The sequence below is a fragment of the Malus domestica genome, chromosome 13 (genome assembly GCF_042453785.1).
Source record: "Malus domestica chromosome 13, GDT2T_hap1".
NCBI classification, from domain to species: domain Eukaryota; kingdom Viridiplantae; phylum Streptophyta; class Magnoliopsida; order Rosales; family Rosaceae; genus Malus; species Malus domestica.
This window is the reverse complement of record NC_091673.1, coordinates 35,490,666-35,512,533: the sequence shown is the minus strand read 5'-3', so window position 1 is coordinate 35,512,533 and position 21,868 is coordinate 35,490,666. Positions and strand designations below refer to the sequence as shown.

The following is a 21,868-nucleotide window of genomic DNA, read 5'->3' as shown; positions in this document are numbered from 1 at the left end:
TACTTATAACACTTAAGAAATTGAATGATATATATGTAGAAAAAATTATTGTGGGTTTTTGTTAGATAAATATATTATTGTGGGGTTCATGTAAAAAAAAATTGAATTTGAAAGGAGGAAGGTCACTTATTCAGTAATTTTTATAATAAATTTTTTTTTTGATAAAATAATTTGTGCGACCTATTAATTTGATCGTCGCGCAAAACCAATTTGCACGACGTCAAATTGTATATGTACCTCGCGCAAGTTGTGATAAATTTGGCAGTCCAATTGGAATAAATAGGCGCTTTTTTTTCAATTTTCCCAAACTTTGGACAAAAAATCGAACCCAAACTTGAACCCTCCCTCCCAAATCTCAGTTTCTCACATAAATCCCCAAATCTACCTCTTTCTTTCCCTGTAGACCCCAAATCTCCCTCTCTTTCTTTCCCTCTTTCTTTCCCCGTAGACCCCAAATCCTGTCTTTCCTCTTAGGTCGTTGAACCCAAAAGACCTGTGTTTCTTGTTGAAAAATCTTGAACCCAAACGACAGGCCGCCACGGGAATCTCGAAGCAGACGCGAATTAAGTCCCAAAATCAAGGTAAAGGTTTTTTATTTTCGATGGGTTTTTGTTATTTAGGGTTTTTGTCACAAATTTATCTGTTACCAAATTGCTCGGGGTTAAGTTTCCTTTTTCGAAGAAATGGATTTTTGTTATTTAGGGATTTTGTCACAAATTTATCTCTTGAAAAACCTATTTCCTTCTGTAAGAGCATAAAAGCAGTTTCTTTTTATGATGTTTGTTGCTTATACACACTCAGTTTCACACTTTGAATACTGCCTTGTTGGAACTGCAGCAACTTCTTATGGCCATGTTTTATGCTTTTAGTATTTGCATAATCTAGAAAGAGAGTTGTCGTTTTGAAATATAAAAACGAATTAAAAAAAAAGAGAAAGCTTTCTTCCCTGCAACTTTAGTGTTAGAGCTATTGATCCAATAAGTTGTCAGATGTTCCTAATTGTTGTGAACGTAAGGCTTCATTTAGAAACAGAAATGAATGATTTGTGTAATTTAACAAAATGGTGACTCAAAAGAATCATTATTGAAAACATGGTTGAGTTCTGTGCATAAGAGCAGTTTCTATTTGTATAATCTGAGACATTCTAATGCAAACCTTCCTAGTATTGGGCCGTGGAGATAGCTCTGTGCCTTGTTTGTTGCTTTTCCAAACCTCACTTGGTGTTTGAGGGAGGAAAGAGTGGATTAATAGCGCTGGATGCTTTCATAAGTTGTTAGATTCTTGTTTGTTTTATTTGTTTTCGTAGATTCGTGTTAGGTTTATTTGTTTTTGTAGATTCGTGTTAGTTCTATTTGTTAGATTCGTGGATTAATAGCGCTGGATGCTTTCATAGGTTGCAAGAGCTTCTTGCAGGTATATACCAACAGGAGTTCTGTTTGATAGAATTTGTGCGGAACCAGAAAGACCTTGGAATCTCACGGTAAGTATTTTTTCTTATCGGTTTATCTTTTATCATCGCTATGTTTAAAATTGATGAGCATGTCATTAGTTTCTCGGGAAATTTAGATAGAAACTTAGGAGGCAACTAGTCGCAAAACAAAAATAGAGAGTTATGAACAGAAATCCTAGCCATGTTTGGTTCTCATATATGGGTATGGTGCTATCAGAAATCACATTTGTGCACCAAGTTTATTTCAGAAATTATTCTTAAATGATTTTGGACATGATGGAGCCATTGGTACCGAAATAGAATATATTAAGGCCGAACATTTTGGAGTCATTTATGTATTCTTTTTTTTTTTAAACTCAATTAAAAATCGATAGATAAGAATTATCAAATATTCTCTTGTTTTGGTGGCTGTTGGGAAATTCTAAAAAATTGGCTAGGTGTGTTTTGCGGGACCAGTTTTAAAATTTCATAATGTAGTGGGAATGTGTTTATGTGCCACAACTCTCCTTCTTTGGTATCTAGTCGCTTATACATATCGTCATAAGCCGCTAACTTAGCTTCTCTCACAGCTTTCTTCGCCTCTTGCTTCGCTCTTCTATACCTTTCACCATTTTCATCAGTCCTATCCTTGTATAAGGCTTTACAACATTCCTTCTTAGCCTTCACCTTTGTTTGTACCTCCTCATTCCACCACCAAGATTCCTTTCGGTGTGGAGTAAAGCCCTTGGACTCTCCTAATACCTCTTTTGCTACTTTTCGGATACAGTTAGCCATGGAATCCCACATTTAGCTAGCTTCCCCCTCTCTATCCCACACACACTGGGTGATTACTTGCTCTTTGAAAATGACTTGTTTTTCTCCTTTTAGATTCCACCATCTAGTCTTTGGGCACTTCCAAGTCTTGTTCTTTTTTCTCACTCTTTTGATATGTACAGAATGTTGGGCGGTGAGAACATGGGGGAAATTCTAAAAAATTGGCTAGGTCTGTTATTTATGTGATATGTGTATGGCACAGAATGTTGGGCGGTGAAGCATCAACACGTACACAAAATGGGTGTAGCGGAGATGAGGATGCTTCGTTGGATGTGTGGGCACACGAGAAAGGATAAGATTAGGAATGAGGATATCCGAGGTAAAGTAGGAGTAGCCGAAATTGAAGGAAAACTTAGAGAAAATCGGTTACGGTGGTTTGGACATGTGCAAAGAAGGCCTACTGACACTCTGGTTAGAAGATGCGACTACGGGACAGAGGTTCAGGGCCGAAGGGGTAGAGGAAGACATAGGAAAACTTTGGAAGATACTCTAAGAAAAGACTTAGAGTACTTGGATCTAACGGAGGACATGACACAGGATCGAGCACAATGGCATTCTAAGATTCAGATAGCCGACCCGACTCAGTGACTTGGATTTTTCAAGTCTCCAATCGAGAAGTTTTCCCCACTCGGGAAATTAAGGGAACACTACCTCAACCTACATGCTCCACTCACAAAGCTTCAACATACAAGCTTCAACAAAAGAAAAATTCAAAGAACTTAGTGAAGAAGGCTTTGGTGTATTTAACACAATACATTGAAATGAAACAAAGCTTATTTATTGATATTTCTAAGAAGTTACAAATATGTACATATACACGAGTCAAAATAAACAAACAAGAGGGAGCCTTCACAAAGGTTGATTAGGAGAAGTCTCAGCAGTCGGCAGAGCCCCAGAAAGAGAAGGCACCGGAGGGGGATCATTCGAAGCCTCATCACTGAACAGCACCCTAGAAGGAGGAGGCATCGGAGGTTGATCATTTGGAGCTTCATTACGCGGTACAGCCTTAAAAGACGAAGGTAACAAATGCCTTTGGAACAAACCCACAAACCTCTGATGATCATGTAAAATTTGACCATCAGATTCCTTCATCTGGTCAAGCTTCCTCTTCATGTTTGTAGCATAGTCATGTGCGAGCCGGTGCAACTGTTTATTCTCATGCTTGAGCCCTCTAATCCCCTGTTTGAGACTCATCACTTCAGCCGCCAATGATTCAACTTGGCGGGTACGAGCAAATAGGCGTTGGGCCATATTAGACACAGAACCTGCACACTGAACACTGAGAGCCAGAGAATCCTTAACAGCCAACTCATCAGACTGTTTGGAAAGTAGTTTGTTATCTTTGGGAGTGAGAAGGTTCCTGGCCACCACCGCAGCGGTCATATCATTCTTCATCACGGAATCCCCAACGGTAAGAGGACCAGTAGGGGATAAGAAGGATGGGCGCCATATGTTGTCTGGAGATGGCGTGGCTGCCTCTTCAACAAGGTTCAAGTCAAAACGACGGTCGGAAGGGCCAGACATTTTCAAAGGTGTTGAAGAGAAAAGAGGTCGGACAAATCAAGATCTTAGAAATGCAAGAAGGGAGCTTCTACTGGTGGAGATTCAAGTGTGCTTTGGAACTTAATACCAGCCTCTATAAAAATCTGCACTCGATGGAGCTTCAGAAATCGAAGAGGCGCCTGCTCAGAAATCGAAAAGGCGTTTGCTTTCTCAAAAGCTGGGCTGTTCAGAGACCATGAGGGCTGATCTCAGGAATCGAAGAGGCGTTTGCTTTCTCAAAAGCTGGGCTGCTCAAAGGCCATGAAGGTCGATCGCAGAAATCGAAGAGGCGCTTGCTTTCTCAAAAGCTGGGCTGCTCAGAGACCACGAGGGCCGATCTCAGAAATCGAAGAGGCACCTGCTTTTTCAGCCTTGTCAGCACCTGTCACATGCACACTCAACTTTGCGGAAATTACGGGCATTCTGTCGAAGATTTCTAGTGAAGTAGAAAGCACGTGAATGTTACTGTTCAATCATTCACTTTCCACACGCAACATCAGCTCACGGGTACCACAGATAACTTTGCCAAAAATCTCTGACAAAGTTTAGACACGTGAAGCTTGCAGCTCCCATTACATCGCTATGACCAAGAAGGGTAAAAGAATAGCAAAGAAACAGCACTAACAAAGTTTAGACATATAAATTTTGAAGGTCTAGCTACCATATTATTACCCACAAGGATAAAGGAACAGGACCACTGCTGGATAATTGGGAAGTCCCTGTGGGTCAACCTTCGTGCTCCGTGGCAAGGTAAACTAGCAAACAGGCCTAACCTTTACTCACATTTGAGAAAACACTCCCAACAAGATTGCTTGCTTCAAGATCGAAGAGGCACCGTCCTCCGAATCTCGAGAGCCAGACTCCCAACATGATTACTTTCTCAAAAAGCGATGAGACACCGCTCTCCGAATCTCGAGAGCCAGACTCCTAGCAGGATTGCTTTCTCAAAAATCGAAGAGGCACCGTTCTCCGAATCTCGAGAGACAGATCCCCGACAGGATTGCTTGTTCGAAAACCGAAGAGGCACCGCTTTCTCAACTTCGAGAGCCCCTTAGATAAAGCTTGTCTGTAATCCTCACACCGCTTTCTCAACTTCGAGAGACATATCTCCTTGGATAAAGCTTGTCTGTAATCTTCACACGTAACATCAGCTTTCCAGATACCACAGACCAATTTTTCAAAGCGCTCTGACAGAGTTAAAACACGTGAAGCTGGCAGCTCCCACTACCGTGCTATGACCAAGCAGGGTAAAAGAATAGTATTACTCCTTCTTGTTAGGGAGACTCCTATATATGCCGACCTCCATCCTCAACGGACAGGCAGACCTGCAAAAATGCTCAACCCTTCCTCATATCTGAGAGGGCACTCCCAACGAAGCTTCTCGAAATACTCAGCTTTCTTTCCCCCCAAGAATACCTCTGCAAACAAGCTACACCAGAACAAGAATATCTCATATCATCAGGGTTAAAAGCAAGAGTATCCTGATGAGTAGATTTTATATTATATATTTTACCCTAATCTTAGTATATTTTGGTTAATATATTGGAAGAATTTTGATACTTTGAATTGTATTTTCAATATAGGACTTTCGACTTCCTCTGGAGCAAAACAAGACCAAATGGACGAATTTTGGAGTAATTCCAGTTGGAGGACGTTCGTGAGTCACTTAGCTTGATTGTATCAAAATTTGGGATTTTTCCGCCAAGCGGTTATTTTCTGGGGATGAAATAAAGAAGCAGTGCGCAGTGTTGGAAAATGACATTTTTGGGCTTAAATGACGTTTTTGGAGCCCAAGATGACCTCGGATGGGTTCGTGGCCTTCTGGAAAAGTGTTCAGAATATTCCAAACATTAAATCTAGCTGTATTGGGCCAGTTTTGGAGCAGCTTATAGGCCAAAACGTGGCTGCTCAGATTTTAGACGAATTTTACTATTTTTATTTAAGGTTTTTATTAATTTTAGTTGGCTAGGGTTTGTGTGGTGGCTTAGCAAATATATTGCTTGGCCGTCTACAGTTTTAGAGTACGCTTTATTTTATGCAATATTGGAGACAGAGAGAAGTGCTAGGGTTTTGAAGATTTTCTACTTGAAGGTGTTTTCAATCCTTTTCTTAATTTGATTTTCTCAAAACTGTTTTCTTCTCTCTAGCTCTAATATTGCAGATTGTTTATTTTAATTCATTAATTTCGTTTTTATTTTAATTAGGTTATAAAATCAATCACTTCAATTTCTACTTTACAATAATTAAATGGAATCTGATTAGTTCGAATTATTTAATAATCCCTGTGGAGATGACCTTGCGAAATCCGTTTATACTACAATAACCTTGTGATTCTTGTAAGTAAAATAGGAGATTTAAGCCCGTTCACATGAGTAGTAAAAATCCCTATCAAGAAAATGGCGCCGTTGCCGGGGATTATTTAAAATAATTCCTACTAATCAGATTTTCAATTCGTTACTTTTCTCATATTACAACTCTTGGTTAATTATTTTTGTATATATCTTTTTATTTAATTGCTAATTTTGTTTGGTTGGTAAGTTACAATTTGTTTTTTTTTAGCAATGCAACAATGGAATTTGCAGTGCCCCCTGAATTCAATCTAACACCCGGTGGACCACCTCTTTGGGTGTCATTAGCAGAAAATGGTTATTATGGATTTAAGCCTACAGTTTGTGCTCTTTGCAACTCAAGGACCCATGATATTTTACAATGTCCTGAGAGGAAATATTTTCCAGATTATGTCCAAGAGTATATATATATGAGAATCGATTCAAAATGGAACTGGAATAATCCCCATTCAGAGTTCTACACTAAAAGTTTGAAAGAGCATCTTGGGCAATATTTCGAGCAGCTTAATGTGCCACAAGAGCTTTCGGTGGAGGACAAGCTCGCTAAATTGTTGGAATTAACTGACTTATACATTGAAATAACAAATGAAGGATTTCAAATTCAAGCAGTAAACCGTGGGAAAAGCTATGATGATCAAGAGGTTGGTGCAGGAATTGAGGAGCCATCTGTCTGTTATTCACGTCCAAAGGAGGAAACAGCGCATGATGACCTTGAAAATTCCATAGAATCTACTCCTACAAAAGTCTGTGTGCCACTCATGCACTATCCCGAGACTCCAAGGCGACCCGCTAAGCAGCAAGAATGCATGAATACTCTGACAAATCTAAATATAGGACAGCTGCTTACTGATCAGAAAATTTTAGAGGCGGTAACGGACAGTGCACCTACACAACCCATCAAATTCAAAGAAATGCCAGATGAGTCCTGCAAACAGGCAAAGATCCACAAGGAAACAAAGAAAAAGCTTAATGGCAACCTAATTCTTCGTCAAGAAATTCGGCCAATGCAGAAATTGTGGGTGTCAAATACAAGGTTTAAGTCAGTTCGACGAAGACGTAAACATTGCTGGAAGGGATTCTATTTTATTACAACATTTCATTCACATAGAAGGGCTAATATGAAGGATTCAACCACTTCCCTGAAACACATAATTGACAAACATCATCTCATTCCGTACCTACTGTTGTTGTATGATGCTATCAAGGAGTGGTTGATTATAAGAGAACAAGTGACGTGATTATCAATTCATTCCTCTACGTCTAGCTATAGACATTAACTACAGCGCTTATTGGGAGGCAACCCAATTTTTCTAAACTCTTTTCTTTTTATTTTCGTTCATTTTATTTTCTTCCTTCTAGTCTTTATCACAAAAAAAAAAAACAAAAACAAAACAAAAAAATCAGAAAATTGAAAAACACAAAAACAACAATTGTTTTTCGTTAATCAGTATTTTATTTTGGGATTTACTCGAATTAGATTTTTAATCTGCGTTTTTTTTTTTTTTTTTTTTTTTTTGCAGGTTGCATTTGGACTCGAAGGGCCCTAAATATCCATTAAGCGCGCAAAATTCAATTGAATCATGCTTTTAGCAGCATTTGGGGTCATCACTGGTGGCAAATAAAATTTTTACCTCTGCATGACTCGGGTCCGCGATGTCTTCAATGTTTGTTTTGTCCTTGCTATTGTTCAGCTCCAGTTCGAGAACCTTTGCACCCTAACGAGATGTACAGATTTTACACATGCGGTGAAGTTATATGAGACATGCAGTAAGAGATCAGTTATGGAGGGTTGTGAGTTTACCTTTTTGTGTTTCGGATCTGAGCTAATTGAGTGCTGTTTTTCCTTTTGCCCATTATGACTTCTGCGGATCCGACATCCCTTACACAAATCAGCCAAGCCTCTGTTAGTTTGTTTCTTTTCTGTATAAAAAAAAAAAATCAAAATCATCAGATGGATTACACCAGGTTAGGGGTGATGTTTACCTCTGTGGGACGAGTGGAGCTGAAATGTGTCTACATTCCCATGACCGCAATTGTTTTGGGTTGTTGCAGAAAAGAGTGTGGTTGCATGGCTAAGGCTACGGGTTTGCGTCGAGGTACATGGGAAGAGTTCCGAGAGAAATGAAAAAAAAAATGGGAGGAAGAAGGATCTTGTGTTTTTTAGAGCAATGAAGAGGAGATGCAGAGATGAATTGGGGAAAGGAGAGAAAAATGAGAGAGATGAAGGAATATTTTGTGAAAACATGTTCATTTAAGCAACATCAATAAGCATGCAATTAACAATTAAAGGCGGAATCATGCTTGCATGCACTTAAAAACAAAACATTAACCATGAAATTCAAAGCCTAGTAGATTGGTGAACCATGAATCAACTCAAAACAAAGTGAGTTGAAATTTATACCTTTGTAGATTCCTCTTTGCATAAGCAAAGGCTAATCACCCAAAGAGAGGGCCTTCATTCCTTGCATCTTAAATCTATGGATTTGGATGGAAGAATAGGTTTCTCCAAGTTCCCAAAATTGAGAACCTCTAAGTCTCTTCACCAAGGAGAGATTGGAGAAGAAATGAGTGACCTTGGAGTAGTGGGATTGCAAGATGCACCCTCCAAGGGGCCGGCCTCTTTAGAGAGAAAGGGAGAGACATGTTCTCTCCAATTTTCTCTAAAACAAACCCTAATGAATTTTAGGCTATAAAGTCATATTTATACCTTTATTCATTTGAGTGGCAAACTTGTAAATAAGTCCAAGTTCACTACCCTTAGCATCATGGCCGGCCCTAGGGTATTTTTGGGCTAATTAGGCCTTTGTGAATTATTATTCATTAAGTTGTCATACAACTTAAGTCAATGGGCTTGACGTTCGAAGCCCATTGGGCCTTAATGTCCAAAACTATCCCGAGGTCTTTAACGAACTTATTCGTTTGATTAATTAACATATTAATTAATCCTTGCCATAAATAAATGATTAAACCATTTAATCATTCTTACTCATCTCCATTGTTTCTTCAATCTCCACCTTACACGGTGTGCGATCCATTAGGTTCCTTTTAGCGAGGCAGTGGGCGATTAAAACCATTTTATATCGATTGTGAATTGAAACTTACTTTCAATTATCCCTTTAGTGATTACACACGTTTAGGGCTTCCACAAACCATGAGTGACACCTTGCAGCATATCATGGTTACCCAAGCTAATCAGAAGAGGTAGAGAAAACCTATTCAGTTTGGGATTACAAATGCAATACGGTCTTTCTCTAATACAATACTCTTGACCACATTGTTTGGTTTGATAGTTTATTTATTCATGTCTACTATCCAATGTGATTCGTGTGCTTATATGATTACCTTGAATGTGATTTAGAACGACTTTTCTAAATCTCATTCATACTCTGGCCAGAGATTCTAAATCATATCATAGAGTATTCTCCCTCAAACAGTTTGAAGGTTAGAGATCCCTTGTTGCGCATTCACTTGCCTCCATGGCTAAGTGGCTTAACTCCAACGATGCCATGGACACCCCGATGGGGTGACTTTGACATAATCAAAGATCAAGGACTTAACCACAAGACAACTGTGATGCCTCAGGTCAAATGACTACTTTGCATTATCCCAACCATGAGTTCTCATGTGACATGAGTATGAGAACTCTTCGTTGATCGCGTTCAGTGAACTCATTCTCTACTGAGCACCTACGTACTTGTCTTGATGTCACACACACCAATGACTCGAGACTAGTCACTCTCCCTGAGAGAAGACATAGCACGTACCGATCTTGACGGACTGTCAATGCCCAATTGGCAATCCTATGATCAGGAACATTTAGGATGTGTCTACGAAAGAATGGTCTCATGAATCTAACTTCATTAGATTACATTCTCCCAATCACATATTCCTTGGACTTTATCGTTTAAGCATATAACATTTATATGAGACGGCTCAAACAATAATCTTTGCCCTTTATATTAAACTAGATTAGTTTAACATGTGAAATGTCCGTAAAGCATCATCACATGATTGGTTTTAGGGCACATTTCCAACAAGAGACAGAGAGGTCCTTTCATTTTAGCAAAATGGGGTCTGCGAGCAAGAGAGAGATATGGGCAAATGGGTTGATCTAAACCTTTTATTTGGAATCCTAAGGCGTGGTGGAACGGATGCGCAACACGTGTGCCTATCTTCAGCTTCACGTACTACCCGAGACGGATGGTTTTGCATTGGTAGAGAGCCGTTGGCTCTGTGGTAATGACTGACAAAACAACTGAGGGCTGATAGGGACTTTTCTTCTTCTGACATGAGACATCGCACACCACTTTTCACACGACATGCCAGCTGCATGCCATTCAAATCTCTCATAGCATCCAATGCCATTCAAATATCTCATAGTTTCTTTTATATAATCCTATAGACGCCAGCTGCACGCCACTTTTCACATTTCCAAGAAGAGAATCCAATGCTTTTCACAAGTTGGTGCTAGGAGTTGGTGCACATGTGCCGTGCACATGGCCTTGGTTGTGGGCCGGTTCTCCATGCATGGGTTCATGGCGTTTTGTATTGCCATTCATTTATCAACCAGCCACTTCATTGTCAAGCCCAGGTACTATCTTTCTTTGTTTTAGTTTTGTTAATCATTTTCACTTTTATAATTATTATATTTTAGTTTAAGTTTATTTCATTTTTATCATATTTCTTTTATTTTCTACACCTTGAGGACAAAGTGTAAAATAAGTTTGGGGGTGGGAAAATAACATTTTTGGTTTTTAATTTTTGTGTCAGTTAAAAGTTTTCATTCTTTTTAAGTTAATATCCATAGATTATTTTAAACGTTAGAACAAATGGACATGGTGAAGATTAATCCCATAGTAGAGTCTTTTCTATTTATCGTTGCTTAGACACTAATTCATGAATTATACTTTAAACTTTGCACATCACACCAACATGGTTTGTGGGGAGTGAGATTGAAACACTTGTTTTTAGTCTAAGTTTATTTTTAATTTTTAATTTTTATTTTAAGTAAAGTCAGTTATTAGTGTGAAAAAAAAAAGTAATAATTGTCTCACCCGAGGTTTTGCCTAGTAACCGGGCCAGTCCTGCCTAATCAGCAGTGATTGTCGCGTCAAACGGTAGAGTTTTGGCATGGGGCAGGGTGGTTAGTTGGTTTCGTAGCCTTTTCAGCTCGGGTTAATAAGTCCTTAGGGGTGTTCTACACCTAGTGCCCTAAAGCCCTAGTGGTTTGGGAGTCATTGACCTAAAGCTCGCTACATGGGTTTGATCGAAAGCTTAAGTAAACCGACATTGCACGACCACTACTATTACTGAAAAAAAAAAAGTGAAAAAGAAAAAAAAAAGAAAAAGAAAGAGAGTTATATTTAAAGTTACTATGTGTGAAATAAATAAGGACGAGAGGTAAGGGTTTTAGTCGAGTCTCCTTAATTATGTTGGTTCACTTTACACCAAAGGAAGTTTGTGAATTCTTTTCTAATTGATTCTAAATGGCTTAGACTCTGTGGTGGGATTAGTTGGAACTTTTGAAAAAATGTTCTAGTTTTTAAAATTTACTATGGATTGCAACTTTGAAGGTGAAAATTTTTGTCAGTTAATTTTAGCTAGTTAGTTTGTTAAGTTTTTATTTTTGTTTGAGTCTTGTTTTGCTTGAGGACAAGCAAAAAGCTAAGTTTGGGGGTATTTGATGAGTAGATTTTATATTATATATTTTACCCTAATCTTAGTATATTTTGGTTAATATATTAGAAGAATTTTGATACTTTGAATTGTATTTTTAATATAGGACTTTCGACTTCCTCTGGAGCAAAACAAGACCAAATGGACGAATTTTAGAGTAATTCCAGTTGGAGGACGTTCATGAGTCACTTAGCTTGATCGTATCAAAATTTGGGATTTTTCCGCCAAACGGTTATTTTCTGGCGATGAAATAAAGAAGCAGTGCGCAGTGCTGGAAAATGACGTTTTTGGGCTTAAATGACGTTTTTGGAGCCCAAGATGACCTCGGATGGGTTCGTGGACTTCTGAAAAAGTGTTTAGAATATTCCAAACATTAAATCTAGCTGTATTGGGCCAGTTTTGGAGCAGCTTATGGGCCAAAACGTGGCTGTTCAGATTTTAGACGAATTTTACTATTTTTATTTAGGGTTTTTATTAATTTTAGTTGGCTAGGGTTTGTGTGGTGGCTTAGCAAATATATTGCTTGGCCGTCTACAGTTTTAGAGTACGCTTTATTTTATGCAATATTGGAGACAGAGAGAAGTGCTAGGGTTTTGAAGATTTTCTACTTGAAGGTGTTTTCAATCCTTTTCTTAATTTGATTTTCTCAAAACTGTTTTCTTCTCTCTAGCTCTAATATTGCAGATTGTTTATTTTAATTCATTAATTTCGTTTTTATTTTAATTAGGTTATAAAATCAATCACTTCAATTTCTACTTTACAATAATTAAATGGAATCTGATTAGTTCGAATTATTTAATAATCCCTGTGGAGATGACCTTGTGAAATCCGTTTATACTACAATAACCTTGTGATTCTTGCAAGTAAAATAGGAGATTTAAGCCCGTTCACATGAGTAGTAAAAATCCCTATCATATCCCATATCATGCTTTTTCCGTGTCTTTTCCTTTGGCCTTGTTCTTACCTGCAAGACAAGGAGAAAGAGAGCAATCAGTCGTCACTTGGAATCAAGCTTCCAGTTCGGAACTGACTGTCTGGAACCCCATTGTTCTCGAGTACTCATCTTCAACATCTTATACTTCCCGAGAAGATACCACATCTGCCTGAGGAACAAATGGGGCAAGTGAGAAGGATACAAGGAAGCATGAGGAGACAAGCGCAACAGAACACGTGCCGATACATCCACTATTTTGTCAACAGCAAAAGTATCCCATATCAGCAGGGTCGAACGTACTCTAGATTTGATGGACTTGTTTTGACCCTCAAATTCTTCAGTCGGCCTTATACTCTGGCGGAAACAAGAAAACCCACCAGCCCAGTTCAAGAATAAGCCTGTGGAAAGTTACTTCTTCAAAAGCAAAAGTATCTCATATCACCTTTTCTCCTTTTCTTCTCTTTATCCTTCATGCTACCTGCAAGATAAGGAGAAGGATAACAATCAGCCGGAACTCGAAATTAAACTTCTGATCTGGGACTGATTGCTTGGAGCTCTGATTGCTTACCTTGTCTGTCACCTCTTTCAGCAGATCCCCTAGCTCGGCGACTTGGGGGACTCCTACTACATGGTTTGTATCGCGCTTGACCAAGCCTGAAACTACAAGTAAGCGTCAAGTGAAATTGATACATTACCTTGTGCATCTCCACCAGTTAAAGATACCACCCCTGGAGGGAGGAAGAGTACTTCCAAAGAAGATGTCACATCTACCTATGAGACAGATAAGGCAAGTGAAGACGATACCACACTTCGGTACTTAAAAGTTTTGTGATTACAAGATCATTCTTCCACAATATTTCCTAATGTCATTTGTACTAAATCATTCACTTGTACTCACTAAATGAGAGCTTGAACCTATATACTGTGTAAACCCTTCACAATTAATGAGAACTCCTTTACTCCGTAGACGTAGCCAATCTGGGTGAACCACGTACATCTTGTGTTTGCTTCCTGTCTCTATCCATTTACATACTTATCCACACTAATGACCGGAGCAATCTAGCGAAGATCACAAACTTAATATTTAAGATGATATTTTTTGGTGTATGTTTTTCGCAAACGATATAGTGTTGATAGATGAAACGCAAGAAGGGGTAAACGCGAAGCTTAACCTTTGGAGAGAAGTGTTGGAATCTAAAGGTCTTCGCCTAAGCCGATCAAAGACAGAATATATGGAGTGCAAGTTTAGTGCAAACGGAGGCCAAAATGAGTTAGGGGTGAGGATCGGAGATCAGGAAATACCAAAGAGCGACCGTTTTCGCTACCTAGGATCTATCTTGCAAAAGAACGGAGAATTTGATGGAAATCTCACCCATAAAATACAAGCTGGATGGATGAAGTGGAAGAGTGCATCCGGCGTGTTGTGTGACTGTCGTAGGCCACTGAAGCTCAAGGGAAAATTTTATAGGACGGCAATAAGGCCGGCAATGCTGTATGGCATAGAATGTTGGGCGGTGAAGAATCAACACATAGGTGTAGTGGAGATGAGGATGCTTCGTTGGATGTGTGGGCACACGAGAAAGGATAAGATTAGGAATGAGGATATCCGAGGTAAAGTAGGAGTAGCCGAAATTCAAGGAAAGAGGAGAGAAAATCGGTTACGGTGGTTTGGACATGTGCAAAGAAGGCCTACTGACGCTCCGGTTCAAAGATGTGACCACGGGACAGAGGTTCAGGGCCGAAGGGGTAGAGGAAGACCTAGGAAAACTTTGGAAGAGACCCTAAGAAAAGACTTAGAGTACTTGGATCTAACGGAGGACATGACAGAAAACCGAGCGCAATGGCGTTCTAGGATTCATATTGCCGACCCCACTTAGTGGGAAAAGGCTTTGTTGTTGTTGATTGTTCTTAGACGGAGAAGTTATTTATAGGAGGAGATTTAAATGGACACGTGGGCAGGGAGACAGGCAACTATAGAGGTTTTCATGGTGGCCATGGTTTTAGGGAGAGAAACGAGGATGGGGAAGTTATCTTGGATTTTGCAATTGCATATGATCTCTTCTTAGTCAACACCTTCTTTAAGAAGAGAGAAGAACATGTGATCACCTACAAGAGTGGGTCGTCAAAAACACAAATAGATTTTCTTCTAATGAGGAAAGGGGATTGTATAACTTGTAAGGATTGCAAAGTTATACCGGGAGAGAGCTTGGCTAATCAACATCGCTTGTTGGTGATGGATGTACATATCAAAAGAGTGAGAAAAAAGAACAAGACTTGGAAGTGCCCAAGGACAAGATGGTGGAATCTAAAAGGAGAAAAACAAGCCATTTTCAAAGAGAAAGTAATCACCCAGTGTGGGTGGGATAGAGAGGGGGAAGCTAGCCAAAGGTGGGATTCCATGGCTAGTTGTATCCGAAAAGTAGCAAAAGAGGTATTAGGAGAGTCCAAGGGCTTTGCCCCACACCAAAAGGAATCTTGGTGGTGGAATGAGGAGGTACAAACAAAGGTGAAGGCTAAGAAGGAATATTGTAAAGCCTTATACAAGGACAGGACCGATGAAAATGGTGAAAGGTATAGAAGAGCGAAGCAAGAGGCGAAGAAAGCTGTGAGAGAAGCTAAGTTAGCGGCTTATGACGACATGTATAAGCGACTAGATACCAAAGAATGAGAGTTGGATATCTATAAACTAGCTAGAGCAAGGGAAAAGAAGACAAGGGACCTAAATCAAGTGAGGTGCTGCAAGGATGAGGATGGAAAGGTTCTTGCTACAGAGAATGCGGTCAAAGACAGATGGAGAGGTTATTTTCATAATCTTTTCAATGAAGGACATGAAAGGAGTACTTCTTTAGGGGAGTTGAGTAACTCAGAAGAGTGTAGAAACTACTCCTTTTATCGTCGAATCAGGAAGGAAGAAGTGGTTGTAGCTTTGAAGAAGATGAAGCATAGAAAAGCAGTGGGCCCAGATGATATACCGATCGAAGTGTGGAAAGTCTTGGGAGAGACAGGTATAGCATGGCTCACTGACCTTTTCAATATGATTTTGAAAACGAAGAAGATGCCAATTGAGTGGCGAAAGAGCACTTTGGTGCCTATCTACAAGAATAAGGGCGACGTACAAAAATGCATGAACTATAGGGGTATTAAGCTAATGAGCCATACAATGAAGCTCTGGGAGAGAGTCATTGAGCATAGATTGAGGCAAGAGACACGGGTTTCGGACAACCAATTCGGTTTCATGCCAGGGCGCTCAACCATGGAGGCAATCTGTCTCTTACGAAGATTGATGGAAAGATATAGAGATGGGAAAAAGGATTTACACATGGTCTTTATAGATTTGGAAAAAGCGTATGATAGGGTCCCAAGAGACATTCTTTGGAGGATTTTAGAGAAGAAAGGAGTACGAGTAGCATATATCCAAGCTATAAAGGATATGTATGAAGGAGCAAAGACTGCCGTAAGAACTCATAAAGGACAAACCGAAAGCTTCCCCATAACTGTAGGATTACATCAAGGCTCATCCTTAAGTCCTTACCTTTTTGCGTTGGTAATGGATGAGTTAACAGGACATATTCAAGATGATATTCCTTGGTGTATGCTTTTCGCAGACGATATAGTGTTGATAGATGAAACTCAGGAAGGGGTAAATGCGAAGCTTAACCTTTGGAGAGAAGTGTTAGAATCTAAAGGTCTTCGCCTAAGCCGATCAAAGATAGAATATATGGAGTGCAAGTTCAGTGCAAATGGAGGCCAAAATGAGTTGGGGGTGAGGATCGGAGATCAGGAAATACCAAAGAGCGATCGTTTTCGTTAGTTAGGATCTATCTTGCAAAAGAACGGAGAATTAGATGGAGATCTCAACCATAGAATACAAGCTGGATGGATGAAGTGGAAGAGTGCATCCAGCGTGTTGTGTGACCGCCGTATGCCACTGAAGCTTAAGGGAAAATTTTATAGGACGGCAATAAGGCCGGCGATGCTGTATGGCACAGAATGTTGGGCGGTGAAGCATCAACACGTACACAAAATGGGTGTAGCGGAGATGAGGATGCTTCGTTGGATGTGTGGGCACACGAGAAAGGATAAGATTAGGAATTAGGATATCCGGGGTAAAGTAGGAGTAGCCGAAATTGTAGGAAAATTGAGAGAAAATCAGTTACGGTGGTTTGGACATGTGCAAAGAAGGCCTACTGACGCTCCGGTTAGAAGATGCGACCACGGGACAGATGATCAGGGCCGGAGGGGTAGAGGAAGACCTAGGAACACTTTGGAAAAGACTCTAAGAAAAGACTTAAGAGTATTTGGATCTAACGGAGGACATGACACAGGACCGAGCACAATGGCGTTCTAAGATTCATATAGCCGACCCCACTCAGTGAAGAAGGCTTTGGTGTATTTAACACAATACGTTGAAATGAAGCAAAGCTTATTTCTTGATATCTTCGATAAGTTACAAATATGTACATATACATGAGTCAAAATAAACAAACAAGAGGGAGCTTTCACAAAGGTTGCTTAGGAGAAGTCTCAGCAGTCGGTAGAGCCCCAGAAAGAGAAGGCACCGGAGGGGGATCATTCGGAGCCTCAGTACTGGACAGAACCCTAGAAGGAGGAGGCATCGAAGGTTGATCATTTGGAGCTTCATTACGCGGTACAGCCCTAGAAGACGAAGGCAATAAATGCCTTTGGAACAAACCCACAAACCGCTGATGATCAAGTAAAACCTGACCATCAGATTCCTTCATCTGGTCAAGCTTCCTCTTCATGTTTGTAGCATAGTCATGTGCGAACCGGTGCAACTGTTTATTCTCATGCTTGAGCCCTCTAATCTCCTGTTTGAGACTTATCACTTCAGCCGCCAATGATTCAACTTGGCGGGTTCGAGCAAATAGGCGCTGGGCCATATTAGACACAAAACCTGCACATTGAACACTTAGAGCCAGAGAATCCTTAACAGCCAACTCATCAGACCGTTTGGAAAGTAGTCTGTTATCTTTGGTAGTGAGAAGGTTCTTGGCCACCACCGCATCAGTCATATCATTCTTCATCACGGAATCCCCAACGGTAAGCGGACCAGTAGGGGATAAGAAGGATGAGCGTCATATGTTGTCTGGAGAAGGCGTGGCTGCCTCTTCAACGAGGTTCAAGTCAAAACGACGGTCGAAGGGGCCAGACATTTTCAAAGGTGTTGAAGAGAAAAGAGGTTGGACAAATCAAGATCTTAGAAGTGCAAGAAGGGAGCTTGTACTGGTGAAGATTCAAGTGTGCTTTGGAACTTAATGCCAGCCTCTATAAAAATCTGCACTCGACGGAGCTTCAGAAATCGAAGAGGCGCCTGCCCAGAAATCGAAGAAGCGTTTGCTTTCTCAAAAGCTAGGCTGCTCAGAGACCACGAGGGCCGATCTCAGAAATCGAAGAGGCGTTTGCTTTCTCAAAAGCTGGGCTACTCAAAGACCACGAAGGCCAATCTCAGAAATTGGAGAGGCGCCTGCTTTCTCAAAAGCTGGGCTACTCAGAGACCAAGAGGGCCGATCTCAGAAATCGAAGAGGCACCTGCTTTTTTCAGCCTTGTCAGCACCTGTCACATGCACACTCAACTTTGCTGAAATTACGGGCATTTTGTTGAAGATTTGTGGTGAAGTAGAAAGCACGTGAATCTTACTGTTCAATCATCCACTTTCCACACGTACCATCAGCTCATGGGTACCACAGATAACTTTGCCAAAGATCTCTGACAGAGTTTAGACACGTGAAGCTTGCAGCTCCCACTACATCGCTATGACCAAGAAGGGTAAAAGAATAGCAAAGAAACAGCACTAACAAAGTTTATACACATAAATTTTGAAGGTCTAGCTACCATATTATTACCTACAAGGGTAAAGGAACAGCACCGCTGCTGGATTATTGGAAAGTCCTTGTGTGTCAACCTCTGTGCTCTGTGGCAAGGTAGACTAGCAAACATGCCCAACCTTTACTTACATTCGAGAAAACACTCCCAACAAGATTGCTTGCTCCAAAATCGAAGAGGCACCGTCCTCCGAATCTCGAGAGCCAGACTCCTAACATGATTACTTTCTCAAAAATAGAAGAGACACCGCTCTCCGAATCTCGAGAGCTAGACTCCCAGCAGGATTGCTCTCTCAAAAATCGAAGAGGCACCGTTTTCCGAATCTCGAGAGCTAGATCCCCGACAGGATTGCTTGTACGAAAACCGAAGTGGCGTTGCTTTCTCAACTTCGAGAGCCAGATCTCCTTGGATAAAGCTTGTCTGTAATCTTCACACGCAACATCAGCTTTCCAGAAACAACATACCATTTTTTCAAAGTGCTCTGACACACGTGAAGCTGGCAGCTCCCACTACCATGCTATGACCAAGCAGGGTAAAGGAATATCATTACTACTTGTTGTTAGGGAAACTCCTATATATGTCGACCTCCATCCTCAACGGACAGGCAGACCTGCAAAAATGCTCAACCCTTCCTCATATCTAAGGGGGCACTCCCAACGAAGCCTCTCGAAATATTCATCTTTCTTTCCCCCCGATAATACCTCTGCAAACAAGGTATACCAGAGCAAGAATATCTCATATCATCAGGGTTAAAAGCAAGAGTACCCCATATCATGCTTTTTCCCTGTCTTTTCCTTTGGTCTTGTTCTTACCTGTAAGACAAGAAGAAAGAGAGCAATCAGTCAGCACTTGGAATCAAGCTTCCAGTCAGGAACTGACTGCTTGGAACCCCTTACCTGATTACTTACCTGGCATTGCTCTCGAGTACCCATCTTCAACATCTTATGCTTCCAGAGAAGATACCACATCTGCCTGAGGAACAGATAGGGAAAGTGAGAAGGATACAAGGAAGCATGTGGAGACAAGCGTAACAGAACACGTGCAGATACATCCACTACTTTGCCAACAGCAAAAGTATCCCATATCAGCAGGGTCAAACGTACTCTAGATTTGATGGACGTGTTTTGACCCTCAAATTCTTCAGTCGGCCTTATACTCTTGAGGACACCAGAAAATCCTCCAGCCCAGTTCAAGAATAAGCCTGTGGAAAGTTACTTCTTCAAAAGCAAAAGTATCTCGTATCATCTATTCTCCTTTTCTTCTCTTTATCCTTCATGCTGCTTGCAAGATAGGGAGAATAAGAACAATCAGCCGGAACTCGAAATCAAACTTCTGATCTGGGACTAATTGCTAGGAGCTCTGATTGCTTACCTTGTCTGTCACCTCTTTCAGCAGATCCCCTAGCTCGGCGACTTAGGGGACTCCTACTACATGGTTTGTATCGCGCTTGACCAAGCCTGAAACTACAAGTAAGCTTCAAGTGAAATTGATACATTACCTTGTGCATCTCCACCAGTTAAAGATACCACCCCTGGATGGAGGAAGCGTACTTCCAGAGAAGATGCCACATCTACCTATGAGACAGTTAAGGCAAGTGAAGACGAGAGCTTGCACCTATGTCATTTGTACTAAATCATTCACTTGTACTCACTAAAAAAGAGCTTGAACCTATGTACTTGCGTAAACCCTTCACAATTAATGAGAACTCCTCTACTCCGTGGACGTAGCCAATCTGGGTGAACCACGTACATCTTGTGTTTGCTTTCATGTCTCTATCCATTTACATACTTATCCACACTAATGACCAGAGCAATCTAGTGAATATCACAAACTTAATACTTTCTGTTGTACCAAAGTTCTCACTGATTTTGTGCATCAACAATCCTTAAGTCCTTACCTTTTTGCGTTGGTAATGGATGAGTTAACAGGACATATTCAAGATGATATTCCTTAGTGTATGCTTTTCGCACACGATATAATGTTGATAGATGAAACTCAGGAGGGGTAAATGCGAAGCTTAACTTTTGGAGAGAAGTGTTGAAATCTAAAGGTTTTCGCCTAAGCCGATCAAAGATAGAATATATGGAGTGCAAGTTCATTGCAAATGGAGGCCAAAATGAATTAGGGGTGAGGATCCGAGATCAGGAAATACCAAAGAGCGACCGTTTTCGCTACCTAGGATCTATCTTGCAAAAGAAAGGAGAATTAGATGGAGATCTCAACCATAGAATACAAGCTGGATGGATGAAGTGGAAAAGTGCTTCCGGCGTGTTGTGTGACCGTCGTAGGCCACTAAAGCTCAAGGGAAAATTTTATAGGACGGCAATAAGGCCGGCGATGCTGTAAGGCACAGAATGTTGGGTGGTGAAGCATCAACACGTACACAAAATGGGTTTGGACATGTACAAAGAAGGCCTACGGACGCTCCGGTTCGAAGATGTGACTACGGGATAGAGGTTCAAGGCCGAAGGGGTAGAGGTAGACCTAGGAAAACTTTGGAAGAGACCCTAAGAAAAGACTTAGAGTACTTGGATCTAACAGAGAATATGACACAAAACCGCGCGCAATGGCGTTCTAGGATTCATATAGCCGACCCCACTTAGTGGGAAAAGGCTTTGTTGTCGTTGTTGTTGTTGTTGTCAGTATTGTTCTTAGGGTTATATCTTAGTTTAAACAAACTAGTTTAGCAAACAACCTATCAGGTTAAATGGTCCAAACGAGATTATAGGATTCACCTACTTTCCAACTATTACTTATTTCTAAAGGATAAATTCGCCAATTCGGAAAATAGGACAACATGGTATTTTGGATGAATAGGTAGTTGTGATCTTCCTTTCTACAACAATAGTTAGTGCAACTTTGGATATCATGGCTTCTTGATATGGGTTGTGGCAGCATCAGCGCTTGATGAAATCACAAGCATTTCCTACTGCTGGTTGATTGTCTCACCTGGCCCTCAAGTTGTGCTAAGTTTCAATTTTACAATATAGACAATCCATACCAGAGGTAACTTACATTAGTACGGAATTTAAAGAAAACCCTTGTAGTTGAAACATTATATTGCAGATTGTTTCATTTCCTAGTTAAAGCATTGTTTTGGTTTTTCTGTGTATTACACTGATAAAGTCCAGCGTCCAATTCCTTTGCCTTTTGCAAATCCAGCAGTAAACCTAGTGACTTCAGGACCTTTGGTCGATGCATTGAAGGTGGAAGTGATGCACCTGAGGGCCGAGGGTGAGCAGATGAAGGCGCAACTGAGG

The 21,868-nt window shown here is 40.5% G+C and overlaps 1 protein-coding gene across 2 annotated transcripts; it reads left to right on the top strand.

Moving 5' to 3' along the window:
• Positions 1-251: 251 nt before the first annotated feature.
• LOC114820691 (uncharacterized) lies at positions 252-8,117 on the top strand. 2 transcript variants are annotated; one of them, XM_029091859.2, is made up of 3 exons: positions 252-581; positions 1,414-1,480; positions 6,365-8,117. In XM_029091859.2, exon 3 carries the CDS (start codon positions 6,375-6,377, stop codon positions 7,389-7,391), a length of 1,017 nt encoding a protein of 338 aa, XP_028947692.1. In that variant the 5' UTR covers positions 252-581; positions 1,414-1,480; positions 6,365-6,374; the 3' UTR covers positions 7,392-8,117. The 2 variants fall into 2 exon arrangements, with proteins under 2 accessions (XP_028947692.1, XP_070667056.1); XM_070810955.1 differs by having other exon boundaries at positions 306-581; positions 1,394-1,480.
• The last annotated feature ends 13,751 nt before the right edge of the window (positions 8,118-21,868 follow it).

Coding starts and splice junctions, on each gene's coding strand:
- LOC114820691 (XM_029091859.2), top strand. CDS start 6,375: ATGGAATTTGCAGTGCCCCCTGAATTCAATCTAACACCCGGTGGACCA.